This window comes from Alligator mississippiensis, chromosome 5, assembly GCF_030867095.1.
Source record: "Alligator mississippiensis isolate rAllMis1 chromosome 5, rAllMis1, whole genome shotgun sequence".
In the NCBI taxonomy this organism is placed as follows: domain Eukaryota; kingdom Metazoa; phylum Chordata; order Crocodylia; family Alligatoridae; genus Alligator; species Alligator mississippiensis.
Window position 1 is genome coordinate 183,474,003 of NC_081828.1, and position 21,895 is coordinate 183,495,897.

Genomic DNA, 21,895 nt, shown 5'->3' on the forward strand with positions numbered 1-21,895 from the left:
TAGCTTTTACAGACCTTTTCTTATATGCCTTCCTGTACCAAAAACCTTATAAGCCTTCATGTGTATAAGGTACAACAAACAGCGTCCAAATAAATTATGTGCTTAGGCTATACAAGGAAAATGTTGTAACAACATAAATGTGGTTAATATCTTGAGATGCATCATGTGCAATAGTGTACTCCACACTAACAGTGGAATGGGTTTTGTAGCAAGATCATTTTAATTTTATTTAAGCAAAATAAAAGGATTGAATCTTTAAAATTGTTGCCCTGTGGGGTTAGGCCAACTCTCAGGATCTCAATATTGTACTGTTAGACAGGAGGGTGTGACAATTGGACATATACAAACACACAAATCAATTAGGTGCATACACACACACTACCAGCTCAGGCACATGCACATCCAAACTAGCCTAGGCACATGCATACCTATCACCAATTCAAGCACATACACTATGCACCCCAAAAGTTAGACAAAATTCAATTGTTCATACCTGCACACTCAGTACACATATCATTAATTCATATATCATGCACACAATTACATATGTGTGTGTGTATATATATATATACATACACACACACACATATATATACATACATATACACAGACACACACACACCCCCCCTACACATACACACAAGTAAGTTCCTAACTTGGATGGTATGGTATGTATGTGTATGCTTGGGGTACCTGGGATACTTCGGGGAAGGTTAAGGTGAGAGAGAGAGTTAAAGTGTAGGGAGTGAAAGTTGCCAGAACCAGGATTAGAACCAGTGGACTAGAGAGAAGCTGGCTGAGGAACTGAAGCTTGGGTTTACCTAAGATCAAGTGGCCCCAGAGTTGCTCAAAGTCACTGGTGCGTGGGGAAAAAAAAAGCCTGGTGGCAAGGAGAAGCCAAGAAAGTAACTGAGGCAGAAACTTGGGAGCTCAGGGGAAAAGGCAGTAGGGATAAGACAGTGGCAAAGAAACAGGGGGTTTGGAGGCAGAAAGGAGCTCAGGACAGGTGGGAGGTGGTGGTGTGCTAGAAGCAGGAGAGGGAGAAATGAGACAGAAGTTAGAGGGGTGAGAAGCAGAGATTGGAGCCGGGCTGAACCATAGTAAAGCAAAACCCAACTAAGGGGTCCAAATAACAGGTTTATTAAACAGACAACACACTACACAGCCACATGAAGTTATTGGTTCTCTCTCTCTCTCACACACACACACACACACACACACACACACACACACACACACACTGGCAGCAGGAGAAATAGACTCAGTGGAAGGGTAGACAAGGGTGGACTCCAGGTAGGGAAGACAAGCAGAGTCCAAGTCCTTGGTTAAAGAGAGGGTGGGGGTGATAGCTACCTATCGAGGCTGGAAAGGGGTCCTTGTCCAGAGCAGGGTCACCAGCAGGGCCTCTGGGTGGATAGGTGGTGTGGCATGGTGCTGGTCCAGATGGAGAGAGCGTCCCAAGGAGTCTGTCTTTACTACCCCTTTTTATGGGGCAGACTACTTCTGATCTCCTACGGGGAGGGCCTGTCCAGGCAAAGTCAGTCCTGTTCCAGAGGGCTCCAGGTGTTCTTACTGAGCATGTGCAGCCTGGCCCAATAGTGGGTTGCCTCATTTTTGTTTCTTGAATGCTGAGGGTGGTTCCAAGGGCTGGGTCGTTGGTCCCAGTATTGGTGTTGATGGTTGGTAGGTATGAGTCATAGGTTACACAACTGGGCCTGGGGACAGGATAGAGACTTGACAAACAAAATAGAAACTTGACATGACTTATGCTAACTTACATATGTAGGCCTAAATCATATAGTACCAGTAAAACAGTAATATAGAACAGTAAAGATCAACATAAACATAATTATTATACAATATAAAGAAGGATAAAAACAAAACAAATACAACTTGCTACCAAAATAAAATGCTGAAGCTTGTCCTATGTCTTAGCTCACTTATACTTATCTATAGAGAATAGAGAGGGAGAGAACAAGTCAGAAATGATTGGGGAAGGGGAGGGATGCATTTTAATTTAAAAAGAAAAAAGAAAAACGGGGGTTTGCTACCAAATCACTCACCCTCCTAAAAATCCATATATTCATCCAGATAGCATTACATGCAACATCAATATGTGGGATCATAAATCTTCTTTCCTTATTTTTATTTAACCATCTAGGACCGACCAAACCCCAGCCTCCAACCTGCAATAGGGACCAGTTCACCTGCATGTATGTCCAGCAATGTCTGTCTCCTGCTGTAAAATGTAATGGGGTAGAAGACTGTATGGATGGAACAGATGAAATTAATTGTTCTACTGAGATACCAGCCACTGTTTCTCCATGGCTTTGCAAGGACACAGAGTTCCTGTGTAATAATAATCAAGGATGTATCCCATCACTCCTGAGATGTGATGGTGTGCCTGACTGTCAGCTTAATGAAGATGAAGTGGATTGTCGTAAGTTTACTTTTGTGTTTTAAATAAGCCCACCCTAACTTCCTTTCATAATATTTCCTAGTAAATTTTAATTATACTAAAAAAACTCAAAATCCAGTAAAATTCATGAGTCTACAGTCTAAAACTGCATATTTCCTTCCTCTCTACATAGCTTCTGTGATATTTAGAAATCAGCTTAATTTTTGCAAAGCTTTTTCTTATATGTAGATATGTCCTGTTTTTTTCTGATTGTGTAATTCAGTAGGCTCTTGGGGAGTTTGTAGCAATATTGAATATTAAGTAGCAGGTTCTTAAGAAAGAATCCAGTTACAGTTGCAGTGTGAGAGCTAAAGCATTAAAATGTAAGGGGTCCAGAACCTATGTTTATAGAGAGTATCTAGTATGGAATTTAGGTGTATCAGGAAAAGAAATATTATGACAAATTCCACATATGTTGCTCCAAATGTGTTTGCGGATATGCTCAGGTATCAGCACCTAACATAAAGATAGAGTGGTATCTCCATAAACAACTTAGCTTGTGAAACTATGCAGAGTCCTTATCTAATTTCCACTAAGTGGGGAGGTAACTTGTCACTTATTCCTCCTGCAGTGAATCAAAGCTCAAAAAAAAGTGAGGATCAGAGAGGACCGAAGGAAAACTCTCTAGAAATAGCTGCGTATGACACAGAATGGGAGAGGCCTATAGAAAGAGAGTACCCCAGACCCAATCCTCCAGGAAAACCAACCTCTAGTACTGTGCTGTGCTGCAGAGTAACTATGATTTCATAGATTTCATAGACATTAGGGCTGGAAGGGACCTCGGAAGATCTTTGAGTCCAGCTCCCTGCCCCCAGGGCAGGAAGTCAGCCGGGGTCATAGGATCCCAACAATATAAACATCCAAATGTCTCTTGAAGGCATTCAAAGTAGGTGTTTGAACCACCTCTGGCAACAGTGTATTCCAGACCTTGGGGGCTTGGACTGTAAAGAATTCTTTCTTATGTTCAGCCTGAAACAGTCATGGAGGAGTTTGTGATCGTTCGATCTTGTTATCCCTTTGGGCAGTCTGGTGAACAGATGTTCCCCCAGATCCTGGTGAGCACCCCTGATAAACTTACAGGTGGCCACCAGATCACCCCTGAGCCTGTGCTTTTCCAGGCTGAAGAGTCCCATAGTTCTCAGTCTGTCATCATAAGGTCTGTTTGCCTGACCTTTGATCATGTGTGTGGCTCTCCTCTGGACTCTCTCAAGCTTCTCTACATCCTTTTTGAATTGTGGAGCCCAAAACTGGACACAGTACTCCAGCTGTGGCCTCACCAAGGCTGAGTACAAGGGGAGAATGATGTCCTGGGATTTGCTTGGGAAGCATCTATGGATGCAAGCCAGCATTTTGCTCACTTTACTAGCTGCAGCATCACGTTGATGGCTCATTTTCATCTTGTGGTCAATCATGACCCTCCAAGTCCCTTACGTCCATAGTGCTAGCCAGCGTAGCACTGCTGAGCCTATAAGCATGCTGTGGGTTTTTCTTCCCAAGGTGTAGAACCTTGCATTTTTCAGTGTTAAACACCATCAGGTTCTCGTCCACCCATTTCCTGAGCCTGTCAAGGTCAGCTTGGATTGCCCTCCTGTCCTCAGGTGTGGACGCTTTACCCCAAAGTTTGGTGTCGTCGGTGAACTTGGCCAGTCCACTTCTGACACCAATGTCCACATCATTGATGAAGATGAATAATATAATATAGGACCTACAAATAATATAGGTCCAGGGACAGCCTTGAGGGACCCCACTGATCACAGTGCACCACGATGATTGACTTCCATCAACCACCACCAGCTGGGTCCTACCACGGAGCTAATTCCCCATCCAGCAGATTGTGTTGAACCTGAGGCTGCAGTTGGCCAGTTTTGCTAAGAGGTGATTATGGGATACCAGATCGAAGGCTTTTTTAAAGTCAAGATATATGCCATCAATCTCCTCTCCCTTGTCCCGGTGATAAGCCACCTGGTCGTAAAAGGAAATAAGATTGGTCAAATAAGACCTACCTGCAACAAATCCGTGCTGGCTATCCCCCACGATGTTGCCATCGGCCAGTCTGTCAAATGCATTGCCTGGTATCTTTTTTCAGTGAGATATCATTAAGTGTTGCAGTCTTGCCCATTCAGTGATGTTCAAGGTAACTTTCCTGAATGTTCCAGGCTTTCAGAAACAAGTCTGTTGATGTGCTAGCAGCAATCTGTGTGCCAGAGATGGGGAAGAGCCCATAGGAAAGAAAGGAGGCATAAGGAACTACAACCACCTTAGGGTACTATGGAGGTTCAGGCAGGCATAATGATTTGTGTGTCCTCATTCCACTTCACTTCAGGTAGAGAAAAGTTAGACCAAACATTTAATTTAGGAATGTGAGGGGATTTCTTTTCAATCAAAAATGGTGGAAGTAAATATGTCAGCACACTCAAATACATTTTTTCTAAAGTTTTCTTTCTGAACAACTTATTTGGAATGAAAATACATATGAAAACATCAGAATTTCCATTGGGATGAAAATTCATTCTCTCCGTCATCTCTATAAATAATGCATCTGCTGCAGACAAAGGTATAATCACATGCCGTTTATCATAAAAACTATTGTACATAGTCAGGAGCTGCACTAATGTAGATTTTACAAAACAGATGGGAGGGCTTGCCTGTGGATCTGAGTTTGGAACTGAGTCTAGTGACTAATTTGAAAAGAAAAAAAGCACAAGTTCCAAGACATTTCTGTCTTCAGACTCTGCCGTGCTACTGGAGCACCAAATTCTGGCATGGTCAAAGTCCCCTCTGTATCTTCAGCTCCCTCCATCTACCTTGCTCTTAGATCCTCTCTATCTACCCCACTTCCACTTACAAAACTCTCCTGAAATACTACTTCATAATCTTTTAATCCTGAAGTAATACCTTGGGAAGAAAGAGAAGACATTTCTGGCATATTTAGAGAACATAAGTTTTGACTTCATTTGGAAATCTCAAACCCAGGAAATTTGAGTGGGTTGGTAGCTTATTCAATCCTGTTGTCACATCCCAACTCCAGAAGATTGATAATTTTATCCCTATAAGACAGTAGCTAACAATATAACACTGCAAGCAACAACTGACATTCTATCTTTGAAGATCTTGATTGAGAGACTAAATGAAATCAAAAGAGTGGTCAGTAGTGGTTTAGAACTGAACTATAGAGAAAGGCTGGTAACTACAGAGCAGTCATTTATCTCATTGTAATTTATATGCTATGAAGCTTTTCAGCTTTTCATCTCTTCTAGCTATTTCCTTTTAACTTGTCAAATACCATGCATGCTTGTCAGCGGAGCAAAATCAGAAGAGAAAAAGATACATCTAACTTACTAATTCAGTTTAGTTTATAGGAATATTTATGCATTCTATAAAATACTTGAGTGCTGTGTTAGTAATTCCAGTCTGTATGTAATGTAATAATAATATAAATTGGATGATGGTTTTAGCAGATTCTGTAAGGTCTGCATTTGTTTTATTCTTAAGCATTATAAACATAGAAGTAGTTACTTAGGCAATGAGTAGCCCACTCATTCTTTAGTGAAAATGTATTTAAGAAAACAATACATTCTGCTTCCTTGTCTCCCATTTAATTCTCTTTTATCAGATCCTCTAAGCACTGTAGTTCTGTCTTACTTTAAATCAAAACTCTTTTCAAGTCTTCTTTAAGGGCCTGAGTCAAGAAAAACAAAGGGAAAGACTCCCATCAACTCTAACTGGCTTGAGATCAAGCTCTAAATGAGCAGTAATGTCCTGTTTCTCTTCACAATTTAATTCACCTCAATGTATGAACAGAAAGCCACAAAATGCTCATCCTGCTTCTGAGTCTCAGACAGTATCAAGTGATAAAATCATCTCCCAGGATGAAGACAGGTTGGAAAAATGTGTTCTGTAAAGATAAAGCATAAATCCCCAAAGAGGCCCACAGCAAAGGAAAACAAACATAAAATGCATTAGTGAGACCTCTACTAGAGCCACCATTACCCCCACAAAAATGTATCCATGACTTCAGAGATGTGTGCAGACAAAAACTTCCCTTTAGAGTTCCCTGAACAGTTTACTAGTATAATACTGTGTTAGTGCTGTACTGTATATTAGTGTAGTGGACTGTTGCTTGTTTAAAATGATTTAGCAGTTATAAATGTCCTGTTTATAATCTTTTCATTTATAAATGTCCTGTTTACAATCTTTCTGCTCCATCCATCCCCAGCTTTAGTAAAGGTCTCTTTAGCAGGAGGGAAGCACTAACCTTCCCCCCCCCCCCCCCCTGCAGCCCAGGGACCACTGCCCACTGTCAGCTCACCCTTCCCTCCCCATTGCCCGAGAGGCAGGTAAGTTGGGTGTGTGCACAACATGGGGGTTTAATTGACCCTAAATTGAAGTGATGTTTTTAAAAACCTAGTGGTTTGATTTAGGGCCCCTGTTTCATCTACACACACCCTTAAGTGCTAACAGCAGTGAGTAAAAAATGTTCTCAGTTCTCTATATCCCCAAAAAATTGATCTGTGATCTGCCCATATAAATGTCCAAACATGCTCCATTTTTTGACAAGGGTCATCATCTTCTTATTTTCTTGCAGGCTTAATTTGAATATGAGTGTAAATAGGAGCCCTTGCTACCTGATTTGCACCTGCAGTAATATCTACATTTAGTATCTACATCATGAAACTTATGGTGGTCTTTCACAATAATGAATAGAGATGTGTTGGAGAACATTGTGACTCCCTGTAATCATGGAAGTGATTGCAGTATTGATTATATCCAAAGCTTAATACCACATTAATGTGGAAATATCACTGTTAAACACGTATTTCTGCACAGTGTTGTCCATCCTACTCTAAATCCAAACTTCCATTCCAGCACTAGAAAGTACTGGTTAGACATTTAACTGGAATGGTCAAGGCAGGGATGATCCTGCCATAAGCAGAGAGGAGGACTAGATGACCACCTGAGATCCCTTCTAGCTTTAATTTTCTATCATTCTATGATAGTATCCATAACACAGATATGCCCCTTTTCAGGTTTCTTCTACAGGGGGAATGTTAGGGTTATAAAACTACTGTTTTGTCTCTTTCGTCACCTTCAATCCCAATACAGCAGTTTTGTCCAAGGAGAAAGGAATATATTTGTCATCCAGGAATCTTAGCCTAGCTACTGAAACATTCTTAGGGGCTAAGGACAGGCAGCACAAAGTAGAGCAGAAACAAACACTTCTCTATTTTACCCTGGGACTGTGAAACTAAATGCCAACTTTGTCTCTCAAATGTAGTCCCAGAACTTGGTTCCTCTGTTTATCACCATATATTTATTAAATAACATGAGAAATATATCCCATGCATGCTTAGCAACACTGTATTTAACATGCATGTGAGGAAATACCAGATACAAAAAGCCTTAAGAGTTTGATTTATTGTTAAAGTCAACCTGGTAGGGCTGTGTGTAATTTTAACTAATATGTGCAATATACATACTAGCAAAAACTGGGAATTTGTGTGTGAATGGCCATTTGTGGGGGCAGATCCAGAGGAGGTTCAGTGGCATGGTTACGCTCCCACTACTTTTCCCCTTTTGCTCAATGGCACATCCCTTCTCCTCCCATTCCTGCCCCTTCCCCACCCACTACTCTTTATGGTTGACCTGGAGGTGGGGGGAGCTCCAGAACCACATCTGCCTTATTTCAGCTGGGTTGTTCAGGGATCTAGGGCTCAACTAGGAACAGCAGCAGTAGTAGTGGTAGTGGGTGTGGGAGGTACCTTTTTCCTGAGCCTTGTTCTGGGCTGGCAGGGAACACCAGGAAGACCACTGCCACTGCTTCTGTCCCTGACCAAGCCTGACTCCCTGCACAGCCTGAGTCAGGAGGGAACAGTGGCAGTGGCAGTCAGGAGAAAGGAAGTACCACTGAGCATAGAGGGTAAGTGTTGGGGTGCCAAGAAAAGTGGGGTTGGCATTCTTACCTGATTTGGGCCATGGTCTGCCTACCCCAGTGGGCAGGGGAGAGGCTGGGAGCAAGGGGTCAGTTACCCCTGCAGTGTCAGTGACTGCTCCCATACCCCTCTGTACATGAATCTGTCTATAACCATTTTCAAAACTTGTTCCAGTATCATATGGAAATTTTCTGCACACAAATTGCTGGGCGATTCTAGGATTTGGATTTAAATTCACAGAAAATAAATGCAAGACATATATTAATGAAATGCAGCAAAGAACATGGAATTTGCATTTATTCACAGGAAGGCTGAGTGCATTAAGTCACTAACATCAGTCACAAAACTGTAAGGTATAGAGCACACATGTAAATATATAAACACATCAGGACCACTACAGTATATTTTTTAAATCAGGTGAAACTGCATAGGTTCATGAAGATTTCTTTGAACTGTAGATGTTACTTAGTTGTGCTTTACAGCTGGTTAACTGTTCTTCTACATGTGTATTTATATTCCTTACTAAATTGGCAATGTATAATATTTATGGACCTGATTCTGCAAATCTTTACTCATATAAGTGATGTGATTGCCATCTGAAAGACATCTAAATTAGTAAGGCTTTCTATAACCTAATTCTACTGCATAGGACTGTCTATAATCTACTTCTATAATCTATTTATTTAGAGTACTTTAAATAGTCCAAATTCATCCTACTAATAATCTAAAAATCCAGGCTAATGTTAGTATGTCTAACTGAAGTGAAAATAAAAGTGTTACTCATGATTTACACAAGTATAAAGGGAGAAAAATTTGGCTTAAACAAAAACATTTAGAAATAATAGCTTAGGGGCAGATCTACAGAACATTTCATTAGATAAAATGTTTCTCAAAGTGACAAAATGTTGTTGGATTTTGTGAGAAGCTGCAGAACCATTGGTACATCTTATAGATCAATGACTCTGTAATGAATTACCTGGAGGCTTATGCAATTCCATCAAGATTTCCACTTTATAATTCCTTTAGACTAACTTAGAATTTAACCGAATGCTCCAGCATGACAAATGTCTGTAAGTTTAGATTTTTTTAAACATAGCTTTTTCCTCTGTTTTTACATCAACCATCTATAGTATTTAGCTTCTAGCAATAAAAGGGGACTATATTTATGGCAATTTTTCATTCTGTGCTTAAGGATTGATATAATTATTTTATAAGTTACCTCAATAGGCTTTTGTGGTATGTTGCTGTTGATTTTCCATAGCATTTTGTAGCTTAATTAATCAATAATAAATCAAATGTTAGACCCCTGGGATTTGAACATGGGAAAGGGCTGATTCTACTGCTGAAGATGACCTCTTTTTTACTGGTATTTTTCTTAATGTCAAAGTTGCATTTTTCAGAAAATAGAAGTGTATAATGGTAATGCATATCCAAGTTTATATACTGTGGCACGCGCACATGTTTTTTTTTCAATAATATTTTATCAGTGAAAAAAAAATAATGTTTCTCACTGTTCATCTTGTTACTTTGTTCCAGCCATTAAAGATTGCTTCAATGGTTCTTTGTTGTGTACATCAACTAACAGATGTATTCCACTCTCTCAGCGTTGTGATGGTATCTCAAACTGCATTGATTTCAATCTTGATGAATCCAGCTGTTCAGGTAGTCAGCTCATCTAATTATTATTTGCAACAGAAGTATATAGTTTTTGTAGTTGAGGAGGATTAAAGCAGCAGACAAAGCACAAAATGAACTGAATTTACCCTGATGAAATTTAGTCTGACTATAAAAGGGTTGGGATGAATGTGGTTTATTAAGATACAGTTATGAGGACGAAAGAAGAAAAATATTTTATCTGATTGGACTGGGAGTATTTCTTGATATATCTATTGTTTGAAAATAAAAGTTTCTTCCTTCAAACTTTTAGGCATCTACTGACTATAACAATCTGAAAACTTGCATTGAAATTAATCAAACATTTTGAAGCCAAAGGGTTTGGGTTTTTTAAAGCAAAGCACAATGCATGGGCAGGTTGAAGACCTAAATAGGAACAGAATATTTGCTTTAGCACAATAAGACTCGATATTTATTTTTAGTACAGTTGAAAAACAATGTATAAATGTAAAAATAGAAAAAGCAATGTGTCCAACAGAAAATCAGTTACTTCACTACAAAAGTTATTTGAAAACAAAATTGATGACTCTCTTTCCATTGAAAACCATTACAAATTGTCTGGGCTAAAATCTCAGATAACATTGACTTCAGGGGAGTTATGCTACCATAGCTAACACTCTTCCTTTATAAAACAAGTTTTACTAACCCAACCTAACCTCAGAAGATAGGCACAAGACAAAATTCTGTGCTTAGGAACACAGAACAGAAATGAACCAACTCATAGTTGTTGTATGCAACTAATATATATGAAAAGCAATTATATTTTCCCATGAAAGAGACTAGCTAAACATAAAGGAATGTCAGGTGACAAAAGTAATACAGTAAATTCTTGTAGTAATAAATAAGTGGGTCTCAGGTAGCATATCCTTTTAAGTAATTTAAGTAATTTGCTTCCCACATTATCTCCTTGAAAATGTGGGTATCTGCATGGAATAAATTGTTGCTTTTATTGTTATGCTTTCAGCAAACAGTCCGTTTAATTTATTTACCTTAGTACCTGTTGCAACAGATGTAAAATGCTTTCCCTTACAGTTCCTGAATATACATACAGCTCATTCCTGCTGCTGCTGCTGCCTTTCACACTGGTGGAACTCTGGCTATGTAGGGTTAACATAAATCCAGGTTTTCTCAGACATGTCCTCTTTTTTGACCCCCTGTGCTACGTCTGGGAGGGTTTTTAAAATAAGAACATACGTCCCGATTTTCTGCTCTCCCGGGCTGCCTGCCTGCAGATGGCAGCAACGGGCAGTGTGATTGGCTGTTGGGGGTCATGTGCTCCCCGTGCAGGCTCCAGCAAGCTCCCAAGTGAGAGACAGAGCCTGCGTGCTGTGGGTCAGAAGTGAAGGGGCACCAGCAGGGAGTGGGGGGCAGGAGACTGCTGTTTGGGAGTGAGGGGCACTGGCAGGGCTGGGGTCAATGGCTTCGGAGTGAGGGGCAGCAGCAGGGCTGGGGTGGGGGGATGGCTTGCCAGGGAGGGGCAACAGAATGGGCGAGGGAAGGGCACTGGTATGTCATTGCCCCCCCACAATCATATTCCCCCTGCCCCCCGCCTCCCCCCCCCACCCATTTGTGACAGGTGTCCTCCTTTTTCGGACTGGAAAATGGTAACCCTATGCTATGCAAAGCCCCATTAAAGTCTTTGAGGTTGTACATGGACTCTAGAACGGGGTGATGCCCAGTCAATTTCAGGATCAAGGTTATATGTTTCCTTTAATTACTTGCTCACCGTCATAAAATTGTAAATTTATTATCATAAGAATGATATTCTGGTTGTCCAGATAGTACCATATGGCTTCTATGGTTATTTTGAAATATATTTTTTAAGTGATGAGCCACTGATGTAAATAGGAGTATGTGATTAAGGGTCCAATCTTTGCAGTGTATACATTTAAGCAAGCACATCTTCTTATACATGCATTTAAAGTTATTTGGGTAAACAATCCTACTGGATTCACTAGATATACAGTAAATAATTTAGGGTGCAGATTGAAGTGACAATTTTTACCTGATGTGGCCACAGAAAGCAGTTTATAGCTGTGACCAAACACAAGAGTATAGCTCTGCAAACAGCTTCAAAAATGGTCAACTGGGTGAAAATCTGACCGCCCATCTGACCATTGCATAAGATATCAGATGAAGATGTCATAACTTGTGTCTGTAGAGCTCCCAGTCTGTCTGTTTTCAGAATAGGAGGGGGGAAAGGAAGCAGAGGGAGTTCAGTTTGAGGGGTTTGCAGTGCCCCCAACCCCTGAGGGTTGGGTGGGTGTTTTGCAGCCCCCTACAATGTGGGGGCTCCAATTCACCCATTCCATCCTTCAACACCAGCTGGTGAGCCCCAAGAATGAGTTTCCTTTGCTGTCTTTCCCCCTTTCCATTCTGAAAACAGGGAGGACTGGCAGAAAGCCCTGGCCCTTGCTATGGGAACCTGGCTGCAGGATCCCAACCAGAGCTAGATTTCCCTCCCACCTTGAATCAACAGTGAACTTCTGTTTGGTCTGGGGTAACATAACTCAGCACGCTCTGCAAAAATCATTTTGACTTACAGCTGGGACCTGCACTTCTGTCTGCACCCTTTGATCTTGATCTAGTGATTCTCAAGCAGGTTGCTGCAGCACCCCAGAGTGCCTTACGAGCCTTTCAAGGGTGCTGCAGAGTGCTTAGCACACTGTTAGATTTGCAACATGATTCACAAGATAAACCAAGAGATTTCAAATAGGAATCCATATTGTTAAAAAGGTTCTGACCTGTTGAGATCTTTCTGAGTTCTTTGCAGCAGAATTGCTCTATTATTTCTCTTTGTTCAAAAAAATTGAAAACTAAGAGCTGGCATATTCCAAGGGGTGCCCTGAGTCTGAAAAAAGTTGAGAACAACTGCCTTAGTTGCCTAATTTTACTCCTGTAAGTAGTCCCATTACAGTTAATGAGATTTCTCCCTTATATAATGCACGCGTGCACCAACGTGTCACAAGATCAGGACATAAATTGTTTGATTGTGATAGATTAGGTCATGGCTGTAAATCACAGTCGACTTTCTGAACAGTTTAAAGGCATGTAGTGCAGAGGTTCTCAAACTTCTTCTTATTGTGTATCCCTTTCCAGATTTACCAGCTGCCCCAGTACCCCTATTAGCATATTTTAACCCCTTAAATGCCAGTTATTTTTATAATGAAAATTAATTCCACCATTACAGAATTTATCCTGCGTACCCCCTAGAGATGGCTTGCATACCCTGAGATGTACACATATCACAGTGTGGGAACCCCACTGTAATGCCTTGCTGTAATGTAGGAGACTATTTAGTGGTAATAAAATCCTGAAGAAAACTCAACCATTATTAATCCTAATTGGAAATCTAGTAACAAACACTTACAGGAATTCTTTTCTTTCTTTAAAAAAGATTAGGGTTGTCTTTTTAGTTTTTGAGATTTCCTTGGTAGACAGATACTTTATTAAAATCAAAACTTTTAATGACAAAATGTTTATGAACTTTGGATGACCTCATGCGCATGAGATACCCATGTGTCATGAGTTCATAAAACCACATGGTGGGCTGTAGCTTTCTTCTTAAACTTCTTACTCTTTTAAAATTAATTTCTCTTGAGTTTTCTATGTCCATACCTCTGAGAAATCATTAGTGAGAAGGCTGGTCACACAGCAGATGGTAAGCATCTGTTTTTCTCCACCCCCACCCCTTTTAAACTACTAATAAGAATATCGGAGTTAGGCACTATATGAACTCAAGTTCAACACTCTTAGCTGATTCTTTTAACTGTTATATAGCATTAGGATATTCATATTGTTTACTGAAGGTTCTAGTGAATAATTCCATTATTGGAATCATTTAAGCTTGATTTGAGAAAATATTAAGGTCCTGGTTCAGCAGAGTACATGAGTAATCCATTGACTTCAGTGGGAATACTATGATTAGGTCAAGCATAGCAAGTATAGAATCATCAGAAGTGCTCAGTACTCAAAATGACAGATGTGCTCACTAACAGCTGGGGTTATTCACATCTCTGAAAATTAAACTGTAGATGATCCAGCATAGGAAAAAAATCTCATGTTGGCAGGGACAATTCCTATATGTCCCTTAATCTAATAATGGTTGTTTACTTTCATGTTCTTAGATTGTCCTGATGGCTATTGCAAAAATGGAGGAACCTGTATCATCAAAGAAGTTATTCCTTTATGCCAGTAAGGTTCATGTTTATTCTTTTGTGGCAGAATTTATTTTGTTCCTTATGGATAGAAATGACAGTCAATGGCAATGCATTTTTGAACAGTAAACACAGTACGTGCTAGTGCTATTTTCATGTACAGTAGCTGAGTGAACAAGAGAACAACAAACACATAAGACTGTTTTGAGAGGAATATTAGCCATCAACTAGAATTTTCTGTGACTTTCATCTGTCTTGCATTAGAGGTGGGATAGCCTGTTTTTCCAAAACCTGATTTTTCCTTTCTCATATTGCAGCATTGTCTCATCAGCATTTAAAAAAACATGATGCTGTGAAAAATGATATCTTAATTTGCAGTAGACATATTGTGCCTCTCAAGCAAGATTTACAACAGACCACTGTTTCTAGCTCTGCATGAAATCCCTGGTATAATGTTTCTTTTAATACATAGTGCAGCAGCTGCTTTTCCACCTATGGCAAGCAAAGTGTTAAGTGTAATATTGCAGTATTGCTGTTTTACAATGCAGTGTTGCAATTCTGCCTGGTAAAGTACAAATAAGGAATATATTATAATCTGGCATTTTAAAAAGTCATAAGAAAAAGCATCTGAATTCCTGAGGTGCATCTCTGTAAGCATGAAACCCTGGTTTTTCCCCACTTAAAGAATACGCCATGCCTCTGTAAGTGGGGAAAGCTGGGCAGGCACTCCCAGGCTTAAGGGACCTGATCCTGCATGGGAATGCCCAGGGCATGCAGGGCTGAGACTCTCAAGTCCTGGGAGTGCCTGACCCAGGTAGCTAGAGACTGCTCTGGGATGCCCATGCTCTCCTGCCATAAAGCTAATAGATATCCTCTGTGAAGATGCAGCACACATTATTACTTGTCTTTGTGGTGCGATAAAAGGTATGGACATCTGTTTGCTTTCACTTTGTGCTGTAATAAAAATTGTGGATGCACAAAGTTGACATCTGTTTCTAGCCAAAGATGCAAACAGTATTTGGAAGTTTTATACCAAATAAGAGCAAAAAACTTATACAAAAGGTCTCAGACCAAACAGAATAAAAAGACAATTAAAAAAAAAAAACCTTCAGGAAAGTTTAGAAGGGATGGGAAAAAGGATTCAGCTTCCAAAGACACTATGTTTTAGAGGTCACATATTTTAGGGATGAAGTGAGAATTGCCAAAAAATCAAACTAAGTTAGATTTTACAAAGTAAATGAAAACAAATGGCAAAAAAACTCTTCAGCTATACTATGTGACAAGAAAAGAAGTTGAACTTCTATGCTGTGAGGAAAGAGTAGAAATCAGAGGTAAGTTGAATATGACTCAATATCTAAATGTATGTTTTGTCTGTTTTCAGCAAGGACAATAATGTTGGTCATGGGGGGAATGGAATAATGGCTAATGGGACTGAGAATTTTAAATGAAAATCATCACAAACAAGGTAGAAGCAAAACTAAAAATTTTGAATGCACTTAAGTCAGAGGGGAGGAGAGGAATATTTTTTCCATTCCAGAATACCAAAAAACAAACAAACTGGTAAATCAAATTGCCAGTTCAGTAGTGTGTTTGTTTTTTTTAATAATCAAGCAAATCAGGCATGGTACCATATGATTAGATTATAATGCAAGTAATACCTATGTTTAATATGGAAGGAAGGAATGCTCTCCAGGTACCTACAAATCTGTGTAGTCTTACATCAATAGCATGCAAACCTTAAGAACAGTTTTTGAAGGAAAGATAATAAAAGACGTGGAGGTAAATAGAAAGTTTCATAAAATGTAACACAAATATACCAGAGATAAATTGTGTCAGACTAGTTGATATCATTCTTTGATCAGATAACTGATTTTCCAGAAAAGGGAAATTTTGTAACTGTCACTGTCTCATCTTCATTAAAGCATTTGATACAATGTAAAATTATTGGTTGAACTGAGAGAACTTGGGAATCATTTCAAGAACTAAAGGTGGATAAGAAACTGACTACAGGAAATATAACAATAGTTTGTGTTGAAGGGGGAGCTATTAGACTGGGATTTCAGAGTTTACTAGTGGAAGTTCTCAAGAATTGGTCTGGCAACCAACCTTGCTGACTTTCATTCTCTTGGCACAAAAAGTAGGAAATGGCAAAAGAGGAGGAACACCTGGGAGCTTTAGACAACCACAGGTGCCCCCAACCATGAGTCCCCAATGTGATGTGGCCTTGGAAAAGGCAAATATGATGGTGGGACATATTACACAATGTACCATATTTACTCAAATCTAAGATGACCCTGAACTTAAGACAGCCCCCAATAATTAGATTCATGTGGAAAAAATGATACATTTGTTATAATTTTCCAAGTACAGAATCTAATAATAGTGCAGTCACCTTTAATTCCCACCCCCCACCCCCAATGCTGAAGGGGGCAAGTGGTAGGAGACAGATGGTGTGGGCAGGTGAAGCAACTTGCCTCCTGCTTGTACCTGTCCCTCTAATCCCCTCCTGCAGACTTGGGACCCCCTTCCTTCTCTGCCTCTGCTCTCCTTCCTGCTCCACGTTCCTAGCATCTTCTCTCCGCTTCCCCCTCCTTTCCCAAGCCTCTGATCCACTCTCCCTTCCAGCCTCTTTCCCCAGATCCTGCCTCCCCTTCAGACTTTGTCCCCACCTACTCTTCCTCTCCCAGCCTCTGGTTCCATCCCTCACCCAGCCCCTGATACCCCTTCCCCCATCCTTACCCTTGCTCTGTGCTGGCAGACCCTGTCCCAGTTCTAGCTTGGGCATGGTAGCCCAAGGGCACTGAGCCCCAGCCCAGTCCCATAAAAGCTATGTGGGCTGCATGCCACTACTGTAGGACTGGGCTGGGGCCATACTCAGTGCCTCAAGCTGCTGTGTGGATGGATCCTGCTGGTGTGGACCAAGGGTAAGTGGGGGGAGAGGGAAGGAAGAGAAGGAGAAGGGGAAGCAGAGATGAGGATGCAGAAGCAGTTGCAGGGGAGGGGGGCAGGCAGCGCTGTGATTACAGCTCTGGCCCCAGGTACAGGCTAGGGTCCGAGCCACAGCAGCTGCTCCCCCCAACCCCCACTCCACCATCATACTCAGTTCTAAGGTGAGGAGCTTTTTTCCCTGTGTTAAATGGAGAACAAACGCCCATCTTAAAATTGAGTAAATATGGTATTTCCAGTGGAGATAGGAAGCATTAATGCCCTTTTACTTAAATGATCTGGGAAATGGAGAATCTATGTTAAATTAATGTCTTAGCTTTTTAGTCTATCAAAATAAAAGTGGGTGGTAGGAGTGATACAGTTTGTTGTCTAAAAATATATTGTGGGAGATAAACACTGGAAAGGGGAAAAACTGTTTAAGCTAAAAGACAATATTTACCCAAGAATTAATGGTATAAATAGACTACAAATAAATTTAGGGTGGAAATTAGGTTTTTAATCATCTATGGAAATAGGTTCTTCACTTGCCTTCTAATAGGAGTAGCAGGGACAAACCCTAATTTTAAGATTGAGCTTGATAGGTATTTTTAAAAGACTGTTTGACATGGTTCCTGTGATAGGAGAGAGCTAGACTGTTACAGAAGAGATCCCATCTAGTCTCTACATTCAGTGTTTAATTTAGGTCTTTCTTCTCTCTCTTTGTAGTAATCGGTTTAAGTGTAATTCTAATTATTTCTTGTCACGTGATAATTGATTAATCACTGCTGCATGTAATATGACAGGATGTCTAATTTAAATTAAGAAAATACCCTTAGCTCTCCTTGGTGATCATTTATTAGTATTTATTTTGCCAGTTCTGGTGTCTCCTCATGTCTTTTGTTACTAGTAAAGGTAATGTGCATGAACATTTGCTGGAATTTACAGAGAATTTACAGTGACCCCTCTGTCTGAAATTATAATGCTATTAAATACTGCATTACCATTAAATAATGGGTGCCCTCACATGACCCTTAGTTGAAGAAGTGTAAGGGTGCTATTACAGGTTACCTTTGAAACATTTGAAATCTGTAGAATTTTATGCCATCATAAAGTTAGAACAGTTTCAGAGCAGTCACAGGTTAATACCTAATTATGTCTCAGACCTGCACAACTCTGACTTGCCACTGGCAAGTTGGTGTTGAACATACTTGCTCGTGCATAAACACAAGTTGGTGTTGAACATACTTGCCCTGGCTAGCAGGGAGTAGGAGAGTATGGAGGAGGATGGCATGTCACTCAGTGGTGGAAGAACCACACTGTGGCTTCCTTGACTCCCCAGCTAGTAGAAGCCAGCCAGAGCTCAGGGTGGAAAGGGAATAGTCTTGAAAAAAAACCTCTTTGAAGTGAAGTAAAGATCAGGGCAGAAATAAAGAGAAAAGAGTGACAAAGAAGTTTTTTGTTTGTTTTTGTTTGTGTTTTTTTTGGGGGGGTGAGTTTAAAGGACCAAAATCTTGCATGCATTTCACTGAATTGGGATTGGGTTCGTGGATTGGTTGGGTTAGAATTCACACTAGGGCAAAGCTGAGACCCAGTGGGCTGACTGCTTGCATGCCAGAATATGGGGAGAGGTAAGATGCAGCTGAAAATGTTTTCTGTTCTCTGACTCATTATCTTCACAGAGGTTGGCAGTAGGATTGACACCTAGGTTGACACCCTTTAACAGGTGAATGCTCCTGTTTTAAGTGTCTTCATAACAGTTTAGAGGTAACCTGTAACACCACAGTGGGGACTTCTACACAAGACGTTTACTGCGGTTCACTAGTTAGTTGCACAGTAAATGTCTTGGCATCTACATGTGTACCCCCTATTAGGTTGGAGTAAACTCATTTATTCCACAGCAGGATAATACTTGTAAATACAAGTGCTATGCTCCTGAGGAGTAAAACACTGCAGCCATGCATGTGTAGACACTGGAGGGGCTGACTGGGGCATGAGTGTGTGCCCAGTGGCTAGTCCTGCACTAAAGCTGACTTGTGCCCCAGCCAGCCTCTCCACAGCACATTGAGCCAAGGGGAGCAGCCCCAGGCTGGCTAACCTCCCAGGCCCCTCCCAGCCAAGGGTGCTCCCCTTGGCTCAACATGCTGTGGAGGGGCTGGCTGGGGCACAAGGCAGCTTCCATGCAAGACCAGCCAGTGGGCAGCCCCCACACTGACCTCCCAGGCCCCTCCCAGCCAGGGCTGCTCTGCCCTGGTTCAACGTGCTTCACATGAATAAACTGCAGAGCTTATTTCTCTGGAGTTTATTGCTCCTGGGCACACGTTCAAGTGAAGCGGTTTAACACGCATAGTTTAACATGCAACACATGCGGTTTGTGGCACCACAGTGCCACAAACCTCATGTTCCTGCACATCTGGATCTGGCCTGTAAGTGTTAAGGAGGAGTGCAAAGCAGGATGTCTTCCAAAACTCTGAAAACCAATAGCTCTTTACTTATCATAAGTGAGATTTTCTGGGTTTTTAGTGTACAGTGAAATTAGTATGACTACTTGGCAAAAGCAATCAAGCCTATTAAGCAGAATGAAAGTTCAAGGTGACTTTTAGCAGCTTGTTTCCATTCTTTCTCATGAGTGTATGTCAGAGGAGAATCAAGTTTACTGTAGTGCACTTTTCTAAAGAGGTTTGAATCCAATTTCCATTTGACATGTTCAGAGCTGAAGTATCAAACTACAGCTGTCTGCATCTTTTCATTAAATACCTGTGGGTGGCCAAGAAGGTTGTTAGGAATAAGGAGGGTGAATTCTTTGGCCCTTTGGATGGAAATAACAAGGGAAGCAAGGAAGAAAAATCATGTAGTAGGCACAAATCTAGATCAGATTTCACCATCTGTTTGACATCTGGAGCACAGTTTTGCCAGATGAGGATCCAGTCCTTTAATATATGTTGTTGAGTGTAAATTTGTCAGCTATTAAATCATGTACTTTAATTAGCTTTTACTAAGTATCTAGTCATTGCATCTATGACCAATTATAGCAGGATACTTCTGGGATGCAATTACTGATAATGTTTTCTCTGGCCAGGTTTACAATGCAATGTGGAGCATTGCAAATATGATGTTTTTGGCTTCCCCTTGGCTCGTGCATGAAACGCAAGTTGGTGTTGAACATATTGCTCCAAAGTACCATACCATTCCTACTTGTTCTCACCAAATTCCTCTCTAGTGGATATGCAACTGAATGCCTAAATTATCTGCTGTTACCCATGTTTGCATTTGTAAATCATTTAATGCAAACAGAAATGACAATCATTTTTTGCACATGCATTTACCTGGTTTGCATGCACAATTGAGTTAATAGCCTATGCAAATTCAATAACTAATTATGCATACCTTTTGTGTGCACAGTGACATGTCTAATTTTTTTAAAAACAGGCTTCAAACCATTGGAAATATTTTGGACAGAAACATTGAGGATAACATGCACTACAAAATTTGGTGGTTATGAAACTCTGACATTTGTAATTTTAGGTGACTAAACCACTGTCTAGGTGTCAAAATGAAAGGTGGTAGCAAGAGAAATATTTCTCACCAGACTGATTACACACAGTTTTAAACCTAACACTAGCTAGACAGGATTTATAGTATACGACATTCACATTTGGTATATATCACTGTTCCTGTATAATAATGAATTCATTACACTACCTGCTTTTCACTGTATATACTACATATATAGCAGATCAAATTTATGGAACTGTCCATTCTAAAAGAGAACAAAGGGCACACTTTTATTAGTTCCTGAATTTTAAGGACAGACTCTAGTGGTCAGTAGAAAATACAATTACATTCACTGCCCAGTAGTTTAAGAAATGCGTTACACATTAGAAATGTATCCTCATTAAACATAGTTTTACAATTACACATAATATGTACACATCCAAATTATGCAGCTAAGAATTTTGAAGAAAATATTTTATGCAGACAATTAATTGAAGGCTTCCTTGTTTTTCAAAAAGTTATTATTGTTCAAACTATACAAATCATCCTTTTATTTTCTTTTGCTTAGTAGAAGTAGGCAAAGTGTCTTTTCCTGCTTTATCTTACAGAGAAAAACTAAGTTTTTACAATATTGTAATTGATTCAGAAGAACTTTCTTACTATTTCTTCATAGATGTACTACAGGCTGTCTATCTGATCCTAAACTTTCTCTCACCTTTAAGAGTAGCTTTTTAGAAAAATCTCATATGTTCTATTTTAATGAACATCCAAAGTGTTTTGGGGAGTGGAGTTGTTTGTTTTGTTTTTGCTTGTAGCACAATAGTATTTAGTATAGTTGTATGAGCATAACTTTTTTAGTAGCTGAAACATCTTCTCAGCATTTGATTTGGTATCCAAATTTCTAAATCCTTTAATATGGAAAGATTTTCAGAAATCCTTGCACCTCAAAAAATTCTGAATAATGTCATTGTAAGTTTGCATTTTGATTACTAGATAAAATATAAGAAATACACAGTTGTTACATGATCATATGTTGAATACTGACACACAGGGTAGGAACAGACATTCAAAAAGCCTGAATTGATTCAGTCTTTGTAAGTTAGTCTAACCTGCAAAGTTTGAACCAATTTGGAGGTGGATAGATATTCCCTTTTCATTCCCTTTTTGTTCCAGTGAAATTGGAGACCCACGCAGACACCTCTCAGCATTAGCTAGGAAGGGGGGGGGGGGAGGGAGGAGGCAAGGCATGGCCATATGCC

The 21,895-nt window shown here is 40.2% G+C and overlaps 1 protein-coding gene across 1 annotated transcript in view; it reads left to right on the top strand.

Annotated features, from left to right (window-relative positions):
- MALRD1 (MAM and LDL receptor class A domain containing 1) overlaps positions 1–21,895 on the top strand; it is a 516,028-nt gene that overhangs the window by 418,460 nt on the left and 75,673 nt on the right. The window contains exons 33-35 of the mRNA XM_059729363.1: positions 2,162–2,440; positions 9,925–10,050; positions 14,190–14,256. Coding sequence (XP_059585346.1) covers positions 2,162–2,440; positions 9,925–10,050; positions 14,190–14,256 — 472 coding nt within the window. The remainder of the gene's footprint in view (positions 1–2,161; positions 2,441–9,924; positions 10,051–14,189; positions 14,257–21,895) is intronic.